The sequence below is a fragment of the Nicotiana attenuata genome, unplaced genomic scaffold (genome assembly GCF_001879085.1).
Source record: "Nicotiana attenuata strain UT unplaced genomic scaffold, NIATTr2, whole genome shotgun sequence".
NCBI lineage: Eukaryota > Viridiplantae > Streptophyta > Magnoliopsida > Solanales > Solanaceae > Nicotiana > Nicotiana attenuata.
In genome coordinates, this window is record NW_017672226.1 from 50,593 (window position 1) to 72,518 (window position 21,926).

General features: G+C 35.0%; 1 protein-coding gene across 1 annotated transcript; it reads left to right on the plus strand.

Annotated features, from left to right (window-relative positions):
* The first annotated feature begins 5,949 nt into the window (after positions 1 to 5,949).
* On the plus strand, positions 5,950 to 21,901 carry LOC109212382 (uncharacterized CRM domain-containing protein At3g25440, chloroplastic-like). Its single transcript, XM_019376022.1, has 4 exons — positions 5,950 to 6,207; positions 6,285 to 6,579; positions 20,010 to 20,417; positions 20,559 to 21,901. The coding sequence occupies exons 1-4, from the start codon at positions 6,086 to 6,088 to the stop codon at positions 21,096 to 21,098; spliced, it is 1,365 nt and encodes a 454-aa protein (XP_019231567.1). The 5' UTR covers positions 5,950 to 6,085; the 3' UTR covers positions 21,099 to 21,901.
* The last annotated feature ends 25 nt before the right edge of the window (positions 21,902 to 21,926 follow it).

The window sequence follows — 21,926 nt, forward strand, 5'->3', positions numbered from 1 at the left end:
ATCTGACCTCTAACATTTTATTAACAGCCTCCGATAAGTGTCTAGCGTTCTTAAGCCCAAAAGGCATCATATTATAGCAATATGTGCCAAAATTTGTTATGAGAGAAGTTTTTTCCCAATCTACCGGATTCATCTTGATTTAATTGTACCCGGAGTATGCATCAAGGCAACTCATTAGCTCATGTCCAGCCGTCGCATCAATCATTTGATCAATATTTAGCAACAGGAATGAGTCTTTAGGACACGCCTTATTTAAATTTTTATAGTCTACACACATTCTAAATTTGTTATTCTTTTTGGGTCTAGCAATATATTGTCTAACCATTCCAGATACTTTACCTCCCGGATTGAATCGATATTAAGTAGCCGGGTAACCTCTTCTTTAACAAACCTGTTCCTTACCTCTGCTTTGGGGAGTTTCTATTTCCTTACCGGTGGAAAGTTTGGATCCAGACTTATCATGTGGACCACTACCGCTAATGGTATAACTGTCATGTCCGAGTGCGACCACGCAAAGCAATCAACGTTAGATTTAAGAAAATTTATAAATTCTAACCTGAGCTCAGGATTTAACCTTGTCCCCAGATGAAACTTCCTTTCAAAAAACTCTTCGAACAAGGCCACTTGATCAAGTTCTTCTGCGGTCGACTTGGTCGCATCCGTCTCCTCTGGTACCTGAAAGTATCTCAGAACGTGATAGGATTATGATGACTCGTCGCTCTTATCATCTTCATTCAGAAAGAGAGAAGGAATCAGTTACTGTAATTGCTATTTGTTGGACTCTTTCCCCTTGCTGCAGGAAACAGTCACCGCGTTCATTTTCCTCGCCACCGACTGGTCTTCTCTTATTTGCTTGATTTTCTCCGACGTTAGAAATTTCAATAACTGGTGATATGTTGAAGGGTACAAGTTTCATCTCATGTATCCACGACCTTCCGAGGATTACATTGTAACCTATATCACCATCCACCACTTCGAATAGAGTAGTCTTTGTTACTCCTTTGGCATGTGTAGGCAGCAAAATCTCTCCTCGAGTTGTCACGCTTGTCAAGTTGAAGTCAACTAAGAGTTATGTCACCGGAACGATGCCCCTGGTTAACTTTGCTTGCTCTCCATTATATTATGTTGGCTGAACTTCATGGGTCAACCAAAACAAGTTTAATTTTGAAATCTAAACATTGAGAGAGATTACCAAAGCATCATTGTATGGCAAAAAAAGTCCGTCAGTGTCCTCCTCCATGAAGGTGATATCATCTTCTGCGACTTCCCGATGTCTCTTGTTGCGAGTCACCAATATCTTCGTTTTCTTCGCTGCTGAAAAGGTTACACTATTGACTTTGTGTTCTTTGAAGATCATGTTGATAGTCATCCGAGGTGACCCTTCTGCTACTTTCGAAGGCTCTGCATTGTCCCCGCTTCGATCGTAGTTAATCTTGGCTCGGTCTTGAGATGGCCATTTTTCAACAATGTCGCCACCTCTTCGCGAAGATGTCGGCTGTCCCTAGTTCTGTGGCCATGAGTTCCATAGTAGTCACACTATAAACTGGGATCCCTCTAGCTAGGACCTGAGCGGTTTGGCTTCGGGAACCGTGCTTCTTTGATATTTCTCATCGCCTGATACTAACTCTACTAGGCTGATATTGAAGTTGTAATCCGATAACCTGGGATATGCGGAGTCTCGGGCCCGTGACACCAATTTCTCTCGCAACAACCTGCTGTTCCGGCCACGATCGACTCTTCTATTCCGATGTCTAAAACTCTTTGTTTTTACGCCCATCGATCCTCTCGTACGGTAGAAACTGACCTCTAAAGGTTCGCCGATCAGCATCGAAATCGCTCTTAAACTTGTCCTGGCTTTGGTTTTGACCCCGTGCCTTAGCCAATACATAAGACCCAAGTTGATCGACCTCTATCCTTATTTTTGACTCATAGCGTTTATGGACATCTGCCTATGTGGTTGCCTGAAACTCGAGCAGGCTCTCCTTCAGTTTTCGGGAGGCATCGGAACTTAGTGGATTTAGACCCTTTGTGAATGCCTTCGTTTCCCACTCATCTGGAACCGCCAATACCACCTTTCTTTTTGGAATCGGATCATAAATTCTCGTAGTAGTTTGGGTTCGCCCCTGCGCAATTCTAATATATCTGCCTTTCTGGCTTGTACCTTCCTTGCTCCGGCATAGGCCTTAATGAACGAGTCTGCAATAATTTCAAAAGAATTGATTGAATTCTCGGGTAAAAGAGAGTACCATGTCAAGGCCCCCTTTGTGAGGGTTTCCCTAAACTTCTTCAACAAGACCGACTCGATCTTTTGTTGATCCAAATCATTTCCTTTCACAGCCATGGTGTAGGTTGTGATATGCTCTTGTGGATCCGAAGTCCTATCGTACTTCGGTATGTCTGATATTTTGGAATTAACTCTGGTGCTGCACTTGGCTTAAAAGGTAACTGCATGTACTTTTTTGAATCCAAACCCTTTAACACTGGTGGTGCACCAGGAATCTAATCAATCCAAGCGTGAATCTCCTTTGCATTGTGATCCATTCGTTCGTTCATTTCTCTCATGAACCTCATGAGCGCGATTTTGAAAGGATTACTTCCGTTGCTGTTCCCAAATACGCTATCGGTCCCTCCGGCTTTGTCGAAACCGACTTCACCCCCTGGGGTGTTGTTATCGATTCTTTGAGCCGTTTGATTTATGGGAACACTGGGAAGGATTGGTCTCTTACGTTCGCGTTGTTGGAAGCACATGCCAATGCTTGTTCTAACTCTATCATCACCCTATCCTGCCTTGAGAGAAGATCCGTGATTGTTTTATGTTGTTTTCTGAGGAGTTTGATCGTCTCTACGACATATTCCTCCTCCGCATCATTAGGAGTTGGGTCCCGCACATGCCCAGGATCTGATGTTCGCGAACCGGGGTGGTTTCATCACCTTCGTTACGGGTGTCACTGATTAAGTCATCACGCTGGGACAATTCTTCCCGTTCAATGTGTGCTTCAACGTTGTATGCGTTGTTGACATCGTTAGCTGCCATATCTGATTTTTACTAAGGAAAAAACTAAAACTTGTTAGCAATAGACGTATGGATCAAAGCAATTAGGCAACTGTCTATTCCCCACGGATGACATCAAACTATATACCTATAAGACGGTACAGTTAAATTTGTAACATGGTTTATAAATAAGCGAATTGATTTGACCCAAAAACGATAAAGAAATAAGACTGAAGTTAAATTTAGCAATTGAATTAAAGAAGATACCAAGACTGGTTCTCAACTCAGCCTTTCCGAGAACAAAAGTGAAAGTAAAGATAAAGCAACGATGACCCCGGGTAAAGTGAGCTAAATAGTAAAGTATGAGAGCAAAATAGTAAAATCTGGCTTTTGCGTATAGAGTATTTCGTGTCCTTACAATGGTGTTAACCCCACTATTTATAGTTCTAGCTAGGGAAACAAGATCCTAGGATCAAGCTCTTCTATAAATGAGGATAAAAGTGTCATTGATGAATATGTAACGGCAAGCCTTGAATGCAAAAATTGTCTGTAACAGCTGCTCATTTAAGCTAGCAAATGTTTCCTCATTAAATGTTGTTCGATGGCGAATCTTTGAACTTCTACTGATGTCTACATTCCCTTCGGAATCCATCCGGTACCGGTCACACAATCGCACGTTTTAATTTTTTTTCTATGTCTTTTGTCTATCTTCGACTCCACGTATCATCTTACCATTCGATCACTTGTTATTGTTAGAACATGCGCAGCGGAAACAAGCATGCAATCAGGCATCAATTACATGTAAACTAGACAACGCAATGATAATGAGATCAGGAACACTAACCTCTTGAAATAGTTGCACAAATTCTCCAAGCAGCAAGAATCCAGGGCTGTAGTCTTCTGCTATTTGCCTAGTAAAACCTTGAACACTTTTGCTTTTGGGTGGGCAAGAACAATACAACTCTAGGTTAGTTAACAGGAGAAACCTGTCTCCTTTTTATACACGAAATTAAGCCCTAAAATAGGCTCAAAAACGTGTGGAGTAGGATTCCATAAGTAGAATCCTACTCCAACTCAAAAAGGTAACTTTTCTCCCAAGCTACTTTTTACCCAAGTTTGTCCAGGTTATTACTAGGTATAGCAAGGACCACAGAAATAATAAGAGGCTACTAATTATAGTACTAATTCGAAGTAGGCAGGAATTAGATCCTACTATAATTAATTGCAATTTATTCCACTAAAAAACTGCAATTGAACTCCTCAATATGAATTTCAAAAATTCATCAACACTTATTTTAACTCCCCATGTTAAGATTTCAAATACCAGTTAATTAAATTAAATCACTGAAAATTTAATTCAATCAACTAATTAAATCCTTTATAATTCCGCTTAAACTATCTCATGTGACGGATACAAAATCCACTAGCCGGATTTTCACATGAAAACTTATAAGCTTATATAAAGGGGTATTATCAAACCCAAAAACCAAGTCATGGATTCTATCAACTAATTATTTTTCACAAATGTTATTTGTTATTGTCCAATTTATTAGGCATATACTAACTCTAAATAGAGTCGTACCTTTTGATAAATCAAAACAATAAACAAATTACATTGATCATAATAATTATATCAAGATTAGGAGTATAAGCTCATTTAATGAATTAGAGAAAGTGTTTTATATGTATTCGGTACAAAAATACATTTTCTCTACTTGGTCCGTTCAATACACACTGAGTATACTAGCACAAGAAGTTGGAGTAGACTTACTCCCATAATCAAGACAAATTATACAATAATCTTGTGCTACAATCATCAAGATATTTTGTCCGATAATATCTTCGATTGTGAACATAGTTTATTAATTATGAGAACCAACAATTTAATCTTCTGTGTATGAGCTAAGACTCCATACACTAAATTGTCTACTACATAATCAAAAGGACACACATGTTACAAATGATCTATTTAAAATAGTGCTTTATTGAATTGAATAAATTAAATAAACAATTGTTTCATAAAGAACAAAATATAATACTATGTCTAAACCGCATGGTTAATAGTATATCCCAACAGTTATCAACCAATTTTACCCCATACACATATAACTTACTAAAATTAATCTTTGAATTTTTGGTCTTAAACATGTTATGCCATGTATATAAGAGATTGATATTAAAGATAAAATTAAAATGTTAAATTAACAATTTACTAAATGTATAATATTACATTTTTTAAACAACTTAAAAAAAGTATGATACATAGATTAAAATGTGGAGAGGTAATAATGAAGACAATTTTCTTTTTTTCACTCGACAATGATCATAGTCGACAGTGGGTGGTTCCCTAGGTGCATGTTTAAATGAGGAATATTCATAAATCACTATTGTTTTGTTTAGTGGCGGTTAACTTTCTATAACTATCATATACATAATTACTTCCTATAGCTACTATTTAGTTGTTACGGTAGTATATTCACATGTATTCGCGCTACCGTATTCATGAATACAACAGTAAAAAACGCCTAAAAATCAGGATAGTCCAGCTGTACGCGCATGTATTGACATGTATACGCGCCATGTATCCATGAATATAGCAGCAAAAAGCGCCTAAAATCAAGGTAGTCCAGCTGTACGCGCATATATTCACATGTATTTGCGCTGCTGTATTCACGAGTAAAAAGCGCCTAAACTCAGGGCAGTCCAGCTGTACGCGCATGTATTCACATGTATTCGCGCCATGTATTTATGAATACAGTAACAACAATCACCTTAAAAATAGGTACGTAGCATAAATAGCGTATTTCATGCCTCAATTGTAGTATATACCATAAATAATATTTTGCTATAAAATATAAAAGATAACTATAGAAATAATATTTTAAAATAATTTTGATTTATAAATTATAATAAATAGGGTGTGTACGTAAAATTTCCTTTTTAAATAGCAGCCCTTATTAGAGTGGCTATTTGGTGTCATTTCTACCCCTTTATAAGTAAGGCCCACACGCATTAACAGAAGCCCATTGAAATATCTGGAAAACGCAACTCCGGTTTTCTGGTTCCCGCCGAAGAGCAGAAAGAACGGTGAAAATGGTTGGAAGAAGTTTGTTACCGGGAACTATCTGCAAATCACGGCAGCTCAAACATCTCTTTTCCAATCCCTTCATCTTTCAACCTCTCTTATCCCATTCCTTACCCCAACAAAGAACCAGGTATATTAATTTATCTCTCTTTCCAAAAATACATACATAGACACAAATAATTTTGCAAAAATCTCATAGTTTAGTAGTCCTTTTACTGCAAAATGCAAGGTTTTACTTGGCGGAGTCGCTGTTGGGTCACACCTAAGAGCACCCAAATGTGATCTTGGATGCGTATATTTGGGTCGGGGTTTCTGTACGCTTGGCAAAGCTGTGGAATCAGCTGCTGGTGTTGAAGAGAGTTCTGGAGAAGGTAAAATCAAAAGGAAGAAATTGAAGGGAAAAAGACAGGTTGTAAGGTGGTTAAAGTTCTTCAGGTGGAAGAAGAAGAAAGATTTCCAAAGAATGACTGCAGAAAACAAAATTCTTTTCAAATTGAGCAAGGTAAATCTTCTTTACTTTATGTAGTAGAAGTAGGAAGCTTTCTAGAAAAAAGTCTAAGATATCAAGACTGTAACTTTTTACAACATCTACTTCTTGCTGGTTCTCTCCGTCCAATTTATGCGGCTGTGCTGAATTTAAGAAAGATGTGGTCTAAAATAAACTAATAAACTTGTTTGGTTATAAATAATTTTACTGAAAAAATTAAAAAGTTTAAAATTTAAGTTATTTCTTAATAGAAAAATATAATATTCTTTTGGGACAGCTTAAAAGGAAAAGTATATCAGAAACTGGGATATTGCTACATATCACTTATAAAAAAGTGTTTGAAATATCAATAATAAAGTACTATGGTGGCTTCAAATGTTTGAAATTCCAACCTCTTGTGCCCCTTTGACCCTTTTATGCCATCTCTTGATCCTTGTTTACTCTAGGGCAATCTGTGAAAAGAGACTTGTTATCTATCTAAATGTCTGTGGTTATGTCTGCTATCCTAGTACTCTTTTTATTCCCAAATTGGTAGTCTCGAGGGTCATATTGTGATATTTTGAAAATTTGAAAGTTATGTATTTATGTAGTTATATCTAAATTTGCACACTAACTATATTGAAAAATTAGTTAATAATTCATTCATGAGATTTAAGAAAAATAGTTCAAGTGTACTAACAAATATGAAACTAATAGGCCCATGTGATCAAGGGTTCTAAAAGGTGCAACATTTCATCGTACTAAAATCAAAAGTTTATTTTGTAAAATTTCATATACAATAAATTGTAAGATTATTTACAATGATCATTCAAAATTACATTTGAATGTGTCACATGAATCATATACCAGTCCCAAATTTCAACAAAAATATAGATGCATATGCAAATGTGATCTTCATGATAGCTTCTAAAAGTCTGTTTTATCTTGTCATCCTTATTTCTCTTCTAGTAAATCACCTATGATAGCAACAAACTATTGCTAAGTATAAAACTTAGTGGACACCTAAGGGTGTGGCCTAGTGATCAATGAAGTGGGTTGAGAACCACAAGGTCTTAGGTTCAAATCCTAGAGGAGATAAAAAATGGTGGGTGATTTCTTCACATCTGTTCAAGCGTTGGTGGATAGAGTTACCTGGTACCTGTTGTTGGCAGGAAGTAGCAAGTATCCCGTGGGATTAGTTGAGGTGTACGCAAGCTGGCCCAGGCACCGTAGTTATTAAAAATAAGTATAAAACTTAGTGACACTTAAACTTTGGGTTTGGAGCCACTAAATTCTCTAATGCTCATTTGAAATATAAATAGCTCATAACAAACTTGAATATACAAACTAACTTGAATATACAAATTTAGCTAACCTTTCATGTTAACAAATAAGCTATGTATCAAAAAAAGTACAAGAAGAAATTCATATAATGTGTTTAAATCATCATCACGTACTTAATAAGAGTACGATGTTTAAAGAAAATCAAATATTAAACCATGTAGTAGTTTTATATTCATAATTTCGATTGTCAAGAAAACTATCAAAGCTAATTCAAGGAAAAATCTAGCAAATAGTCAAATTCGCCCAACACATACGTCATGCAATCACATCAAGCATAATCGGATAACAAGAAACAATGACAATGCGAATCAAGTAGGGTCAACACCTAATAATCAAAAGAATCAAGTACCATGTTTAAAATAAATTTTCATTTATCTTAAAATGGACAAGTCCATAATTAAGATGAAATCCAAATCTAAAGTCAAAATGGAGAAAGATCCATATAGTATCAAGAGGCATGCCAATATAAGCGACAACGTCACTATCACAAGAAGAACAAAGTCCCAAAAAGAATGCAACAATGCTCAAGCAGTCAGTATATGTAGGCAGTTAGATTGTCTTACAAGTACTTTACATGATACCAACACGATTTTAACATATACTTAACTATACAATTGTACCCTCAATGGTAGCAAAATTATGGAAGTGTTTCAAAACATGCTTTCTTAATTAAAATAGCAAATAGGGTACTAAAGTAGCAACAAACTGAAACAACAACTTAAAGTAAAGACAAATTTTATTGAATGTAAAACTATTCAAAATACTCCAACAAAATAAATTAAACGGAGAAGGGTCAAATATGCCCTTATACTATTGAAAAAGGTTTAATATTATCCTCCGTTATACTATCAGTCCAAATACATCCCTAACGTTATACTATCGGTCCAAATATATCCCTGACATTATGAAAGTGCTACAAACCTACCCTTCTCCGTTAACTGCCTCCCCTATGAACACATTTGATTGCTACCTCACCATTTCACCCCGTTTGCAGCTACCAAGTTCAATTACTTTGAAGTTCTATCATTATTTTGAAGACTTCACTGCCTATACTTCCTCTTGCTTTTCAAAATACTTGTTGCTTCTCCGACCGATCCTGGAATTGTACGTACCTTTCACTTGACCTTACAATTTTGTGTTTTATTTTGCATTTCTTTGTGTTGCCGTTGAATTTGTAAGACCTATTTAGGGAAAATTTAGTAGCACTTTTATTTTAACATAAAACGTAAAGAGAGAAAAAATGGCAGCCTTCCAGAAATGTGGTTGAAGAGAAAGAAACAAAAAAAATTAACTCTCGTGTCTAGGATGTTTTTCTTTCTCACCATGGTCAATTTTGAAACCTTAAACTAGTTTGCATGTATCCTTGCTTAGTTTTTATATAAAACAAAATGTATTTTCGCTCGTATAAAATGGATTTTGAATAGCAAAATCAGAATTTTCTCAGTTCACATTGTTTCATATTATCTTTAGTTGTTAGCATTTCTTTTGATATAGTTTGTTGTATATGTATGATCTGTGATTTTTCTTCCAATGAACGGGAAAGAAAGGTTGTGGGGAAGGGATGAAAATGGGAGTGTAATGGTGAGGTGGCAATGAACTGTTGTCATAGGGAGGCAGTTAACGGAGGAAGGGTAGGTTTGTACCACTTTTATGATTCAGGGCTATATTTGGACCGATAGTATGACGTTAGGGATATATTTGGACTGATAGTATAGCGGGGGGCAACATTAGACATTTTTCAATAGTAGAGGGGTATATTTGACCCTTTTCCGTAAATTAAATGGAAAATTCAAGTTTATGGGCAATCCTTGCAGATTTAGTGTTCCTAAAGCTCAACCAAACATCAAGAAAGTATAGATGCTCTAAGTTAAGAATTAAGCGATTTTGTCGATCTCTTTAAGAATTCTCCTTAGCTTGTACAAGTATCTCTTGTACCTTAAATGCATAATCGAGTGCTCACTTAAGGTTTGAAATTTAAAGGTATTTAAGACAAATCATGATGAGTATCATCAGAAGGAGGCCTAATTGGTCAGAACTCTTCCTAATTCTTAAAAGAACTGGGCAGCAATTATGCCTTGTATTGCGGCTCATATTTATGCAGGAAACAACAAAGTTATATTTTTAGTTGTAGGTCAATCTCTTAGCTTTCTATAGAACTTTGAATCACCTCAATCCAGAGTTTTGGAAAGAAAGTTTTGCTCAAATACCAAATGTTGTATAGTTCAAGAACGGGATTAAATTCTTAGTTTTAAGGTCTCAAATTCACTAACCAAAATTTTAACTATTTTACTAACATATATTGAGCTAGAAGCATACCACGAGATAAAGAGAAGTCTCTCTCTAACCAAAACATAATACTTCAAATTAATCCTTTAACTCATGTTGATTCTTGAAAACAAAATTCAGTTTATCTTTCAAGAGGTAGAGATAAAGGTTTTTTTGCAATAAAGTTTTGTTTTTAATGAGACCAAGAGCAATGTTTGATAAAGGAAAAAGAAGAAGATGACTTTTGGTAAAGTAGGCTTGCAACGTTAATGCCCTTTCAAAATACCTTATCACCCACTTGATGCTCAATTTCACGTCTCTTAAAATCAACATAGGAGTTTTGCCTGTCTGAAGCAAAATTTTAACCGATCCTTGATGGTATTTGATCCTTGAGATTAATTTTTACCTCTTATAAAATAAGGTACAACTTTTTAGCCTTTGAGAGGGCATTAACGTTGTAGCCCCTTATTTCTAAAAAGTCATCTTTTTCTTCATTTATCAAACCCTTTAATGGAGAGCTCAATCCATACAAATACCACTGTCATCAAAATCAAAACTTTATTGAATAAAATTCTTAATCTCTACCACTTAAAAGATAAATTAGGTTTTGTTTTCAAGAATCAATATGAGTTAAAGGATTATTTTGAAGCCTTTAGGTTTTGGTTGGAAGAAACTTTCTCTTTCTCTTGTGGTAAGCTTCTTACTCAATCTGTGTGGTGACGTAGTTAAGCTTTTAGTTAGTGAAATTGAAAACAAAGAGTTTGACCTCATTTTTGAACAGCAAGCATTTAGTATTTTGAGCATAACTTTTTCTTTCTAGAAATCGGATTAAGTTGATTCAAAATGTTGCTGAAAGCTAAGAGATTGTCAGATTGACCTACAATTTCGTGAAGATTGGAATCTATTTTTGTTGTTTGCCGTATAAAAAATGAGCTGCAAGGCAAGGCATAAGTGTTGCCCGGATTTTCTTCTTTAGGAATAGTTTTGACAAATTAGGCCCCCTTTTGATTCTCATACTTTAAATTTCAGACTCTAAGTGACTATAGGAGTATGTATTTAAGGTATAAGAGATATTTGTACAAGTAGAGGATAATTCTTTAAGGAGGTCGACAAAATCACTTGCTTCTTGGCTTAGAGAATCTATATTTCCTTGATGTTTGGTTGAACTTTAGGAATACTAAAGTTCCAAGATTTTCACATAAACTTGAACTTTATATCCAATTTATTTTGTTTGGAATATTTTGAATATCTTGAGCCTTTATACATCTTTTCTTTACTTTAAATATGTTGTATTGATCTGCAACCACTCTAAAAAAATTTGTTGTATGGTGCTGTTGCTATGTTTAATAGGAAAGTATATTTTGAGACACTTGAATATCTGGCTGCCATTAAGAGTGTAATTGTATATTTGAGTACGTTAAAATCTTATCGGTAGTAGGTGAAGTATTTGTAAAACTCAATAACTCTCCCACATATATGGATTGCTTGAACGATATTACATTCTTGTTGGGATTGTTGTCCTTGTAATAGTGTCTTTGTTGCTTATAGTTCCATGTCTCTAGAAATAGTGATCTTGCCCCATCTTGGCTTTGGATTTGTATTTCATCTTAGCTATGGACTTTCTTCATTGCAAGTAAGAATGCAAATCCATTTTTAACATGGTACTTGATTTTCTTGATTATTGGGTTTTGACACTACTTGATTGGGGTCTCGGTCCTTCGTGTTATTCGATTATGCTTAATGTGGTTGCATGACGTATGTGTTGGGCGAATTTGACAATTTGATAAAAAAATTCTTGAATTAGCTTTGGGAGCTTTCTTGACACTTGAGATTATGAATGTTAGTATCTTGGACTGTTTTTTTCTGTTGGACTACTTCATGGTTTGATATTTGATTCACTTTGAACATCATACTCTCATTAAGTACTTGATGACGATTTGATAAACTCATTTTATGAATTTCTTTCATGCACTCTTTTATAGACCTAGGTTGTTGTTAACATGAAATGTTAGCTAAATCTGTATATCGAAGTTTCATATAATCTATTTGTATTTTAGATGAGATCTAAGAGTTTAATGGCTCCAAACCCAAAGTTTTTGTGCCGCTAAACTTTATACTTAGTGATAACTTGTTGCTTTAGTACGTGATATACCATAAGAGAATCTAGGGTGGCCATAGAAGTCTAGCTATCATGAAGATCATGTTTGCATAAGCATGTATATTATTGTAGAGATTCGGGACTTGTAGTCTTGTACATGATCCATATGACATATTTACATTTGTAATTTTGAATGATTGTTGGTCATGATGCTATTATATTATAATTTGATTTGGTAAACGGTTTGTCTATTTTGAGGGGTATGCAAGCCCAAGTCTTGTTAAGTGTTAAGCTTACTTCTTGATTTTTCACTTTAGAACAGGACTTATATAGTTAGTGTTTTAGACTTGAAAGTTTGAATTTCATGCCTAGTTTAAGTCTTGAATAATGTTGTGTGCATTATATTCTTCTACGAGGTGCTATCTTCGTATATGGTGATTTATTCAAATAGGTGCTGCCATCTTAAATTAATCTTACACTTTATTTTATAGAGGATTTGATGAAATAAACATTTGATTTTATTATGGTGAAATGTTGCTTTTTGAACCCTTCCTCATTACGCTAAACTAGTTTTAAAGAATATTTTGTTAGTGCACTTTGAATTCTTTTTTCAAATCTCATGAAGAAATTGTTCAATAGTTTTTTATTTATTTTTAATTTAGTTATTTAGTCTATTTTAAAAAAATTATTTTAAGAAAATACTTAACTTTCAATGTATTAGATTAGTTTTGTTAAATGACATCCTCCACAGGGAGTTGCTACAAGTTTAGTCAGTTGTTTCCATGTCTGCTAAACTACGTTATTCTTGAGGTTGAATTATATGAGGACTTTTAGTATTGACATTTTTATTCTTGAGGTTGAATAATACGAGGACTTTTAGTATTAACATTTTTATAGCAGTGGTATCGGGGCAATCTTGAGTGCACCTCAGCTATGTCACTTGTGAGAAAGCACGGGAGAATATTTTATTCACATGTTCTAACAATGATACAATGAGTCCTATTTATATATAATACATGTTCTACTCCTACTACATATGGGATTAAGGCTATTTACATGTAACTATTTAACTACCAAACTAACACTCCCATTCAAGCTGGTGCATATAAATCATATGTACCGAGCTTGTTACATATATAACTAATACGATGACCAGTGAGAGACTTGGTGAAAATATCAGCAATTTAGTCATTCGACTTCACACAAATTTTGTAGCAATATCTCCTAAGAGTATCTTTTCTCTAACAAAGTGACAATCGATTTCAATGTGTTTAGTCCTCTCATGGAACACCGGGTTTGATGCAATATGAAGGGCAGCTTGATTATCGCACACAAGTTCTATATGGCTGATTTCACCAAATTTCAACTCCTTCAGTAATTGTTTGGTCCAAATTAGCTCACATGTTGCCATAGCCATTGCTCGATATTCTGCTTCTGCACTCGACCTAGCAACTACATTCTATTTCTTGCTCTTCCAAGACACCAAATTGCCTCTTAACTAAAACATAATATCCAGACGTAGAACGTCAATCAGAAGATGATCCTGCCCAATCAACATCTGAGTATCCAACAATCTGCTCATGGCCTCGATCCTCAAACAATAACCCTTTGCTTGGAGTTGATTTTATATACCGAAGAATGCGGGCAACTGCATCCCAATGACTATCACAGGGAGAATCCATAAACTGACTTACAACGCTCACAGGAAAGGAAATGACAGGTCTAGCCACTGTGAGATAATTTAATTTACCAACTAGCCGCTTAAATCTTGCAGGATCGCTAAGCGGCTCCCCTGTCCCGGCAGAAGTTTAGAATTCGAATCCATCGGAGTGTCAATCGGTCTACAACCTGTCATTCCTGTCTCCTCAAAAATATCTAAGGCATACTTCCGCTGTGAGATGACAATACCTGAGCTAGACTGAGCCACCTCAATACCCAGAAAATACTTTAGTCTGCCCAGATCCTTAGTCTGAAAGTGTTGAAAGAGATGTTGCTTCAATTTAGTAATACCATCCTGATCATTGCCGGTAATAACAATATCTTCAACATAGACCACCAGATAAACATAGAGACTTGAATCAGAATGCCGATAAAACACAGAGTGATCAGTTTCACTAGGAGTCATGCCAAACTCCTGGATAACTATGCTGAACTTACCAAACCAGGCTCGAGGAGACTGCTTTAGACCATGAAGTGACCGACGCAAGCGACATACAAGGCCACGAGACTCCCCCTGAGCAACAAACCCAGGTAGTTGCTCCATATAAACTTCCTCCTCAAGGTCACCGTGGAGATAAGCATTCTTAATGTCCAGCTGATAGAGAGGCCAATGGCGAACAGCAGCCATGGATAGAAAAAGGCGGACTGATGCTATCTTAGCCACGGGAAAGAAGGTATCAGAGTAATCGAGCCCAAATATCTGAGTATATCCCTTGGCAACAACACGAGCCTTAAGTCGATCAACCTTGCCATCTGGACCAACCTTGACTGCATACACCCAACGACAACCAACAATAGATTTACCTGAAGGAAGAGGAACGAGCTCCCAAGTACTACTCGTATGTAAAGCAGACATCTCGTCAATCATAGCCTGTCGCCATCCAAGAGACAATGTTTTACCTGTAGACTTAGGGATGGAAACAAAGGACAAAGAAGATATAAAAGCATAATAGGGTGATGACAGACGAATTATACCGACATAATGGAGATTAGGATTAAGCGTGGTACGTATACCTTTTCGAAGTGCGATCGGTGTACTAGGGAGAGACAAGTCCGCAGTAGGAGCAGGGTCAGGTGCAGGACGTGAATCAGCTGGGCCTGATGCTGGGCGCAGACGGCGATGATAAGTCAAGAGTGGTGTTCTTGTGGCTGTGGATCTATAGGAGGAGCCACACTAGACTCCCCAACAGTTGGAATGGGTAAGACTTCTGTGGCGGAAGGTGAAGGAGGAGCTATAGTAAACTCCTCAAAGGTCGGTATAGGTAAGACCTCGGATATATCAAGGTGGTCAGAAGAGGTAAAGAAAGGTTTAGACTCAAAAAATGTGACGTTAGTTGACATAAGGTACCTACGAAGATCAGGTGAGTAACAATGATATCCCTTCTGAACACGAGAATAACCAAGGAAGACACACTTGAGAGCACGAGGAGCTAACTTATCTTTCCCAGGGGCTAAGTTATGAACGAAATAAGTGCTCCCAAAAACACGAGGGGGAAGAGAGTAAGGGTGACTGGGGAAATAATACTGAATAAGGAATCTGATTCTGGATGGGAGATAAAGGCATCCGATTAGCCAAATAACAAGCTGTGAGAACTGCATCGCCCCAAAAAATGCAACGGAACATGAGATTCAATGAGAAGTGTGTGAGCATTCTCAATGAGATGCCTATTCTTTCTCTCTGCAACCCCATTTTGCTGAGGGGTATAAGGACAAGAGGTCTGATGAATAATTCCTTTAGAAGTCATAAACTGCTGAAATTGAGAGGATAAATTTTCTAAGGCGTTATCACTGCGAAAAGTGCGGATAGAAGCACCAAATTGATTTTTGATTTCAGCACAAAAATTCTAGAATATAGAAAACAACTCAGAACGATCTTTCATTAAGAAAAGCCAAGTACATCTTGAATAATCATCAATGAAACTAACAAAATAACGACATCCCAAGGTTGAACTGACTCTACTAGGACCCTATATATCAGAATGAACTAAAGAAAAAACAAACTCTGTATGACTCTCAATACTACGAGGAAAGGAGGCTCGGGTATGTTTCCCGAGTTGACCCGACTCACAATCCTGACGAGAGAGAGAGATGACGCAAACAACCTTGAAAAGTCGCTGGAAAAGTGAAGCACGGTGACTTCTGGCTCTGTATTCTAGTTCCCGGATGTGTCTCACCACCACGACTCTGATACCATGTGAGAAAGCACGGGAGAATATTTTATTCACATGTTCTAACAATGATACAATGAGTCCTATTTATATATAATACATGTCCTACAGCTACTACATATGGGATTAGGGCTGTTTACATGTAACTATTTAACTACCAAACTAACATCACCGAGCACCTGATACCCCCACTGAAGACTTTCAGTATTAATCTAGTTTATGTTTAATGAATGTTCGAGTTATGTCGTGCTCTAATCCGCATAGGGAAGTCTTAGGTGGACTAGGACGATGACCCATGTATGGTCTTAGTCATGAAATTATACCACCTCGCATGTTATCTTTGAATCCTGTATCACCCTACAATTATAATTAAATCCTCCCTATTGTTGAGATAAGTTGAGGCTATAACCTGACATTGCTCCAAAAGGTTGCTGGTATATAGTATAAATTTGTTATTTAATAGAGAAACTTCATTGTTGCATCTAATTGAGCAGTCAAGCGCACTGGAAAATGCTATAAAATAAGCAGAAACTTGGGCAATGGGCAGTGTCTTGTGTGAACTATGAGCTACATGGTCAATTTGCCTATGTAAACTGTTTTCATCTTGTCCCTTGTCCCTACAATAATTTCGTAAGCCATTCTTATGTGATCCATGTCAAGCTTATTTAATAAGATCAATTAATTACTTTAAACAGGGGAAGGGGAATGAAACAACACGTATAAAAATGTAAAGTTCTTTGAATGGTGGACGCTGTGGTTTAGGCTGAGAATAATCACACTTGACAAATTAATTTCTATTAAAACCAACTAGTATTAGTACCCGCGCGATGCGCGGACATAAAACATATCAAATTATGATTTGGGTTATTTAAATTATGTGCAAATAACCTTAAATTAAACCTTCTATTTATAAATTATAAATTATAAATTAAATTTTGATATTAATTAAGAAGCAGGACATGAAATCATTTTTCAAATCTCATAGTGGATAATTTGTTTTCTTTTTCTATATCTGTAATAACCCAACCCCTTGATTTTGACACTTGTATTATATTTTACGGTCAATATTAAAGAATCTATACATGTAACATTGTGATCTGTCTTGTTTGAGCACATTAAATTATATTATTTTAATAAAATTCTTACTACCACTTTATTTTTCATCTCAAATTCAAATATCCTTATCCTTCTACATTTTTAGATATAATTTTTTTTCTCTTTTTTGTTCCTTGCTTATAGTTTTTGCATTATTTTATTACTTAATATTGTAATACTATAATGTGATCTTTTATTAATCTTGTTTATTACCCTTTTAGTAATCATCAATAAATGAAAAAAAAATTATTCTTGAAATTTAATGTATTTTTACACTATTATCCACTTACTCGGATCTCTTTCATCATTTAAATGTATTAATAATATTTTGACTACTATTTAATAATTTAATTTATTTATTTTTAATAAATTTAAAAATATAAGTATCCTCGCACTATCTCTATTTCCTCTTTATACATAATTTCTTTACCTATACTCAAAATAAACAGAATTTCAATTTTCTATTCAATTAAAAATTCAAACTGAAGTATGATACTTTTCTTATATTTGATAGTTCTCTATCGGGAACATACATATCACATTTTATTTTAAAATATAACGTTGAATTAGTCTCTCTCTCTCTATCTATCTATCTATATATATATATATATATATAATGTTTCAAATCCATTGATTTTTCTTATAATTATTTTTTGTATTACGTGCATTTATTTTGTAATCTATTGATACAAATTTGGCTTTTAAGAACTTTCTAATCTCGAATTCAAATAGTCTTTCCCTTTCATTTCTAATAGTAAATCTTTAATAATTTAATCGTAATTTTGCTATTTTTTTTAATCTATTATATAGTCTTATTACGTTATGTGACTTTTCATTGACTTGTAACTTTATTTAATATCATTATCAACTTCTATTCTTTAATATAATATAGATAAATATATAATTTTTTTAATCATAAAATAAATATTTATTTTGTTTTAAAAACATTGCTTGAAAATTTCAAATTATTTAATTTTTAATAACATTTTCAATTATGTATATTTACTTTATTTTATTTTATAAACGTATGATTATAAATATCCACTTATTATCTCTAATTTATTTTTATGACTTGAGTTACGTGAACTTATCCATATTATGACTTTTCTTATCATAATATAAAAAACTTTTTCATCTCAAATTTAAATTAGTTTTTACCCTTTTTCTCTATGATAAGAAATCTGAATTTTTATTATTTTCTCTATTTATTATTTATTTTTGATATTATATTATTCAATTCCTAATATTATTGCACTGTCATGTGAATTTTTATTATCTTGTTCGAATTTAATATGTATTCTACCTCACTCATTCTAATATAATATAGATAAAAATTAAATAACTTTCTCATCTCAAATTCAAATAATTTTTATCATTCTATTTTCTAAATTGGACCGTATTTCCAAAAATTTATGTTATGCTTTCAAACTTAAATTAACAGCACTCAATTCAAATATTAATCATACAAAAATATTTTCTTAATTTTTTGAACACATTATATCTAAACGTTGTAATATTTTATGCATAAAATATTTATTTGCCCGATTTATCAATATTAATATGACTTTATCATTCTTGTTATTAAAATAGCTTTTACTGATTATTTAATTTTTTTCTTAACTTATAAATAATTTGTATACTTTATGTAAGATCTTATTTTGCTGCTTGAATTTTTTTAATTTTAAACTCAATAAATCTTTAACATATTAAGTAAATTTTAGTTTTATTTTATATTTTAACTTACTCCAAAATATAAATAGTCATAGGTTATCTCAATGTACGTATTTTTATATTTTTTATTTTTTTATTATAGTTTTTAATTAATTTTTATCCCCTTGTTTCTAGCTAACATAGAAGAAAATCTATGATTGGATCAATATATAGATATAAATAGATATAGATACAAATATAAATATAAATACAAATATGGATATATAAATAGAGTTTTCTAAGATCGATTTAGATTATGTATAAGATTCATTTAAACTACTTCCATTAAATATGTTTCCATTTATAATTCAAATTTTTAATGTTGTCTTAAACTTGCCAAGTGGCTTCATTTTAGCTTGCCACTTGGCTTAACCACATGCTTCACTACTCTCCTTTTAATATAATATAGATGTTTGGAAAAAAGAAGAAAAAAATGGCGCCTAAAAGTGTGGCCTAGTGATAAATGAAGTGGGAGAACTACGCGGTCTCAGGTTCAAATCTCAGCAGAGGCAATGACTCTAGGTGATTTCTTATTTTTGAGTAAGATAACACTAGGTGATTAAAAAGAGTGTTTATTTTCCCATCTATCCAGCCTTGGTAGGTAAAGCTACCCATGTTGGTGGGAGGTGCAGGTGCCCAGTGGAATTAGTCGAGGTGTGTGCAAGGGGTCCAAACACCACCGCCATAAAAAAATATCTCTGATATCAAGGAGAATTTCGTGGTCAATTAAGGTCCGCTTTTATTGATAATTATTGGATGAGATAGGTTTCATCAACACTAGGTGCGATGCCATTATTACATTGATTGGAAAATGTGGCATGGTTTCAATCCAACTAAAAATTTCAGCTTTTGCAAGGGTATAACTGTATTTGTTATGACTCCGAGTTTCTTCTCTTTCGCGGATATGGTAAAGATTTAACCACTATATGACTCATTACATGTTGGTTTTTCGTGATACAATATAACTGTCATGATGATGTGGATGTGATGGACCTTGCTCTTTGTTATATGCGTACCCTTAATTACTATTGAAGTCCTTACCAGGTTGCCGATTCTAATCTTCTTAGGCACGGAAGAAAGAGGAAAGGCTTCTTGAAGCTCTTAAGAAAGTTGAGCCCAAGGAAAAGTCAGAAGCTACCCATGACCCGGAGATACTGAGTCCAGAAGAACACTTTTACTTTCTGAAAATGGGAGAGAAGTCCAAGAATTATGTGCCAGTTGGAAGACGTGGGATATACCAAGGTGTGATCCTTAACATGCACCTGCACTGGAAGAAGCACCAAACTCTAAAAGTGGTGGTCAAAACATTCTCTCGGGAGGAGGTTAAGGAAATTGCTGCAGAGCTTGCAAGATTAAGTGGTGGAATTGTTCTTGATATACAGGATGACAACAGCATTATAATGTACAGGGGGAAGAATTACTCCCAACCTCCAACAGAAATAATGTCTCCAAGAAGTACTCTTTCTAGGAAAAAGGTTCTACATAGGCATCTATTATTTTTTTATTATGCAATTTTGCAGTGTTTGCCTCTGCTGGATTTTCTGAATATTAACTGTTTATTTATCCGCCTTTAACCCTTCCTTTCTGTTTTTCTTGTTATTACTCCTTGTCTACAGGCCTTGGATAAATCTAAATATCGAGATGGCCTGAGAGCTGTCAGGAGATACATTCCGCGGCTTGAGCAGGATCTTGAGCTGCTTCGACTGCAGGCTGAAAATAAAAGTGGTACTCCTGAAGATAAACACTTGCTTGGCTCTGAGAATTCTAACCACGAAGATCGTTCAGACCTTCGAACTGAGGCATCAAATAAGCTCAAACAGATGATGATTGAAAATGATGAACAAGGTGAAGAAGGTGAGTCCACAACATATTCCGATATCGTTTCAGATTCGGAAGATCTTTCAGATATTTTTGAAACGGACTCTGACGAAGAGGATGAGGACAAAATTGAAGAACCTTTTTATTTGGATGAGTTTGAAAAATTTCATGTACACAGCAACGGAGAAGAACAGGATTTTGAGGAGCATTTGCGTCAGATATCTTCCAACTCGAGGAAAGAGAAATCTCTGTGTAAAGATGCGGACACACCAGATCTTGATGAAGTTGATAGGATGATTCTGCAAGCCACATCACTTTTGAAGAAAAAGAAGAGATGAATGCCTGTATATGCGTAAGCAGTCACCTTTACTTGGTATTCTCAGGCTACAAATTAACTGTTGAGCAGAGCCTTTAGCCAAGGAACCCCTCTTCCCCAATGGGTTTTGTACTGTAATAGGGTTCATTGACCAGTATTAAGTTAACAGTTCTTCTGACAGGTGAGACGAAGCAACTTTAGTAAGGTTCATCTCCGTGGTTTGTTTGTATCCGTCCAAGTTCTTTTCAAAATACTGAAGTAGAAAGATGGTGTACAATCTGATTACATATTGGTCTTAAACAAGAATACAGAGATTGGCTGTGGAGAAGAGCAGGCTGACAAGCTCTTCTGGTGAATAAGGATTACAAGATTGGCACTCATTTGACTTGACACAGAAGCCAGGGTGGAGCTGAAAGGGCTTGAATAGCAAAGCGCCTGCTGGTTGTATAATCAGTTAATTGGGAGTACTCACTGGTTGGTGTAATTTCATTGTGGTTAGATTTTTGTCTTATTTAGGAGGATTTGTATGGGAATAAGACTACTAATTTTCAAAGGTTGATTACCTCCTCTCCAGGCTTGAGTATGAGATTCAAATGTTTCAGCTGGAAATGCTTTTCAATGGTATTGCGAGAAGCAGTACCAAGCCTGTTTTTGTCTTTACTGCTAACCAAAGGTAGTTCGATGTTGTTCAAAGCCTTGTATCTCGTCATTTACAGTATACTGTACATTTTTCAGTCTCAATTGACTGAAAGTGAGGTCATTGGAAAAACAGGGTTCATGATTTTGGTTTCTATTAATGTATATCCAATCATGGTCTGGATTCCATGTCTGGTGAAAAATAGAGAAATGA

Excerpts from the sequence above, each read along its gene's own strand:
- LOC109212382 (XM_019376022.1), top strand. The coding sequence starts at position 6,086 with ATGGTTGGAAGAAGTTTGTTACCGGGAACTATCTGCAAATCACGGCAG. Across the intron at positions 6,580-20,009 it reads TTCTTTTCAAATTGAGCAAG|GCACGGAAGAAAGAGGAAAG; the intron begins GTAAATCTTCTT and ends TAATCTTCTTAG. Across the intron at positions 20,418-20,558 it reads GTACTCTTTCTAGGAAAAAG|GCCTTGGATAAATCTAAATA; the intron begins GTTCTACATAGG and ends CCTTGTCTACAG.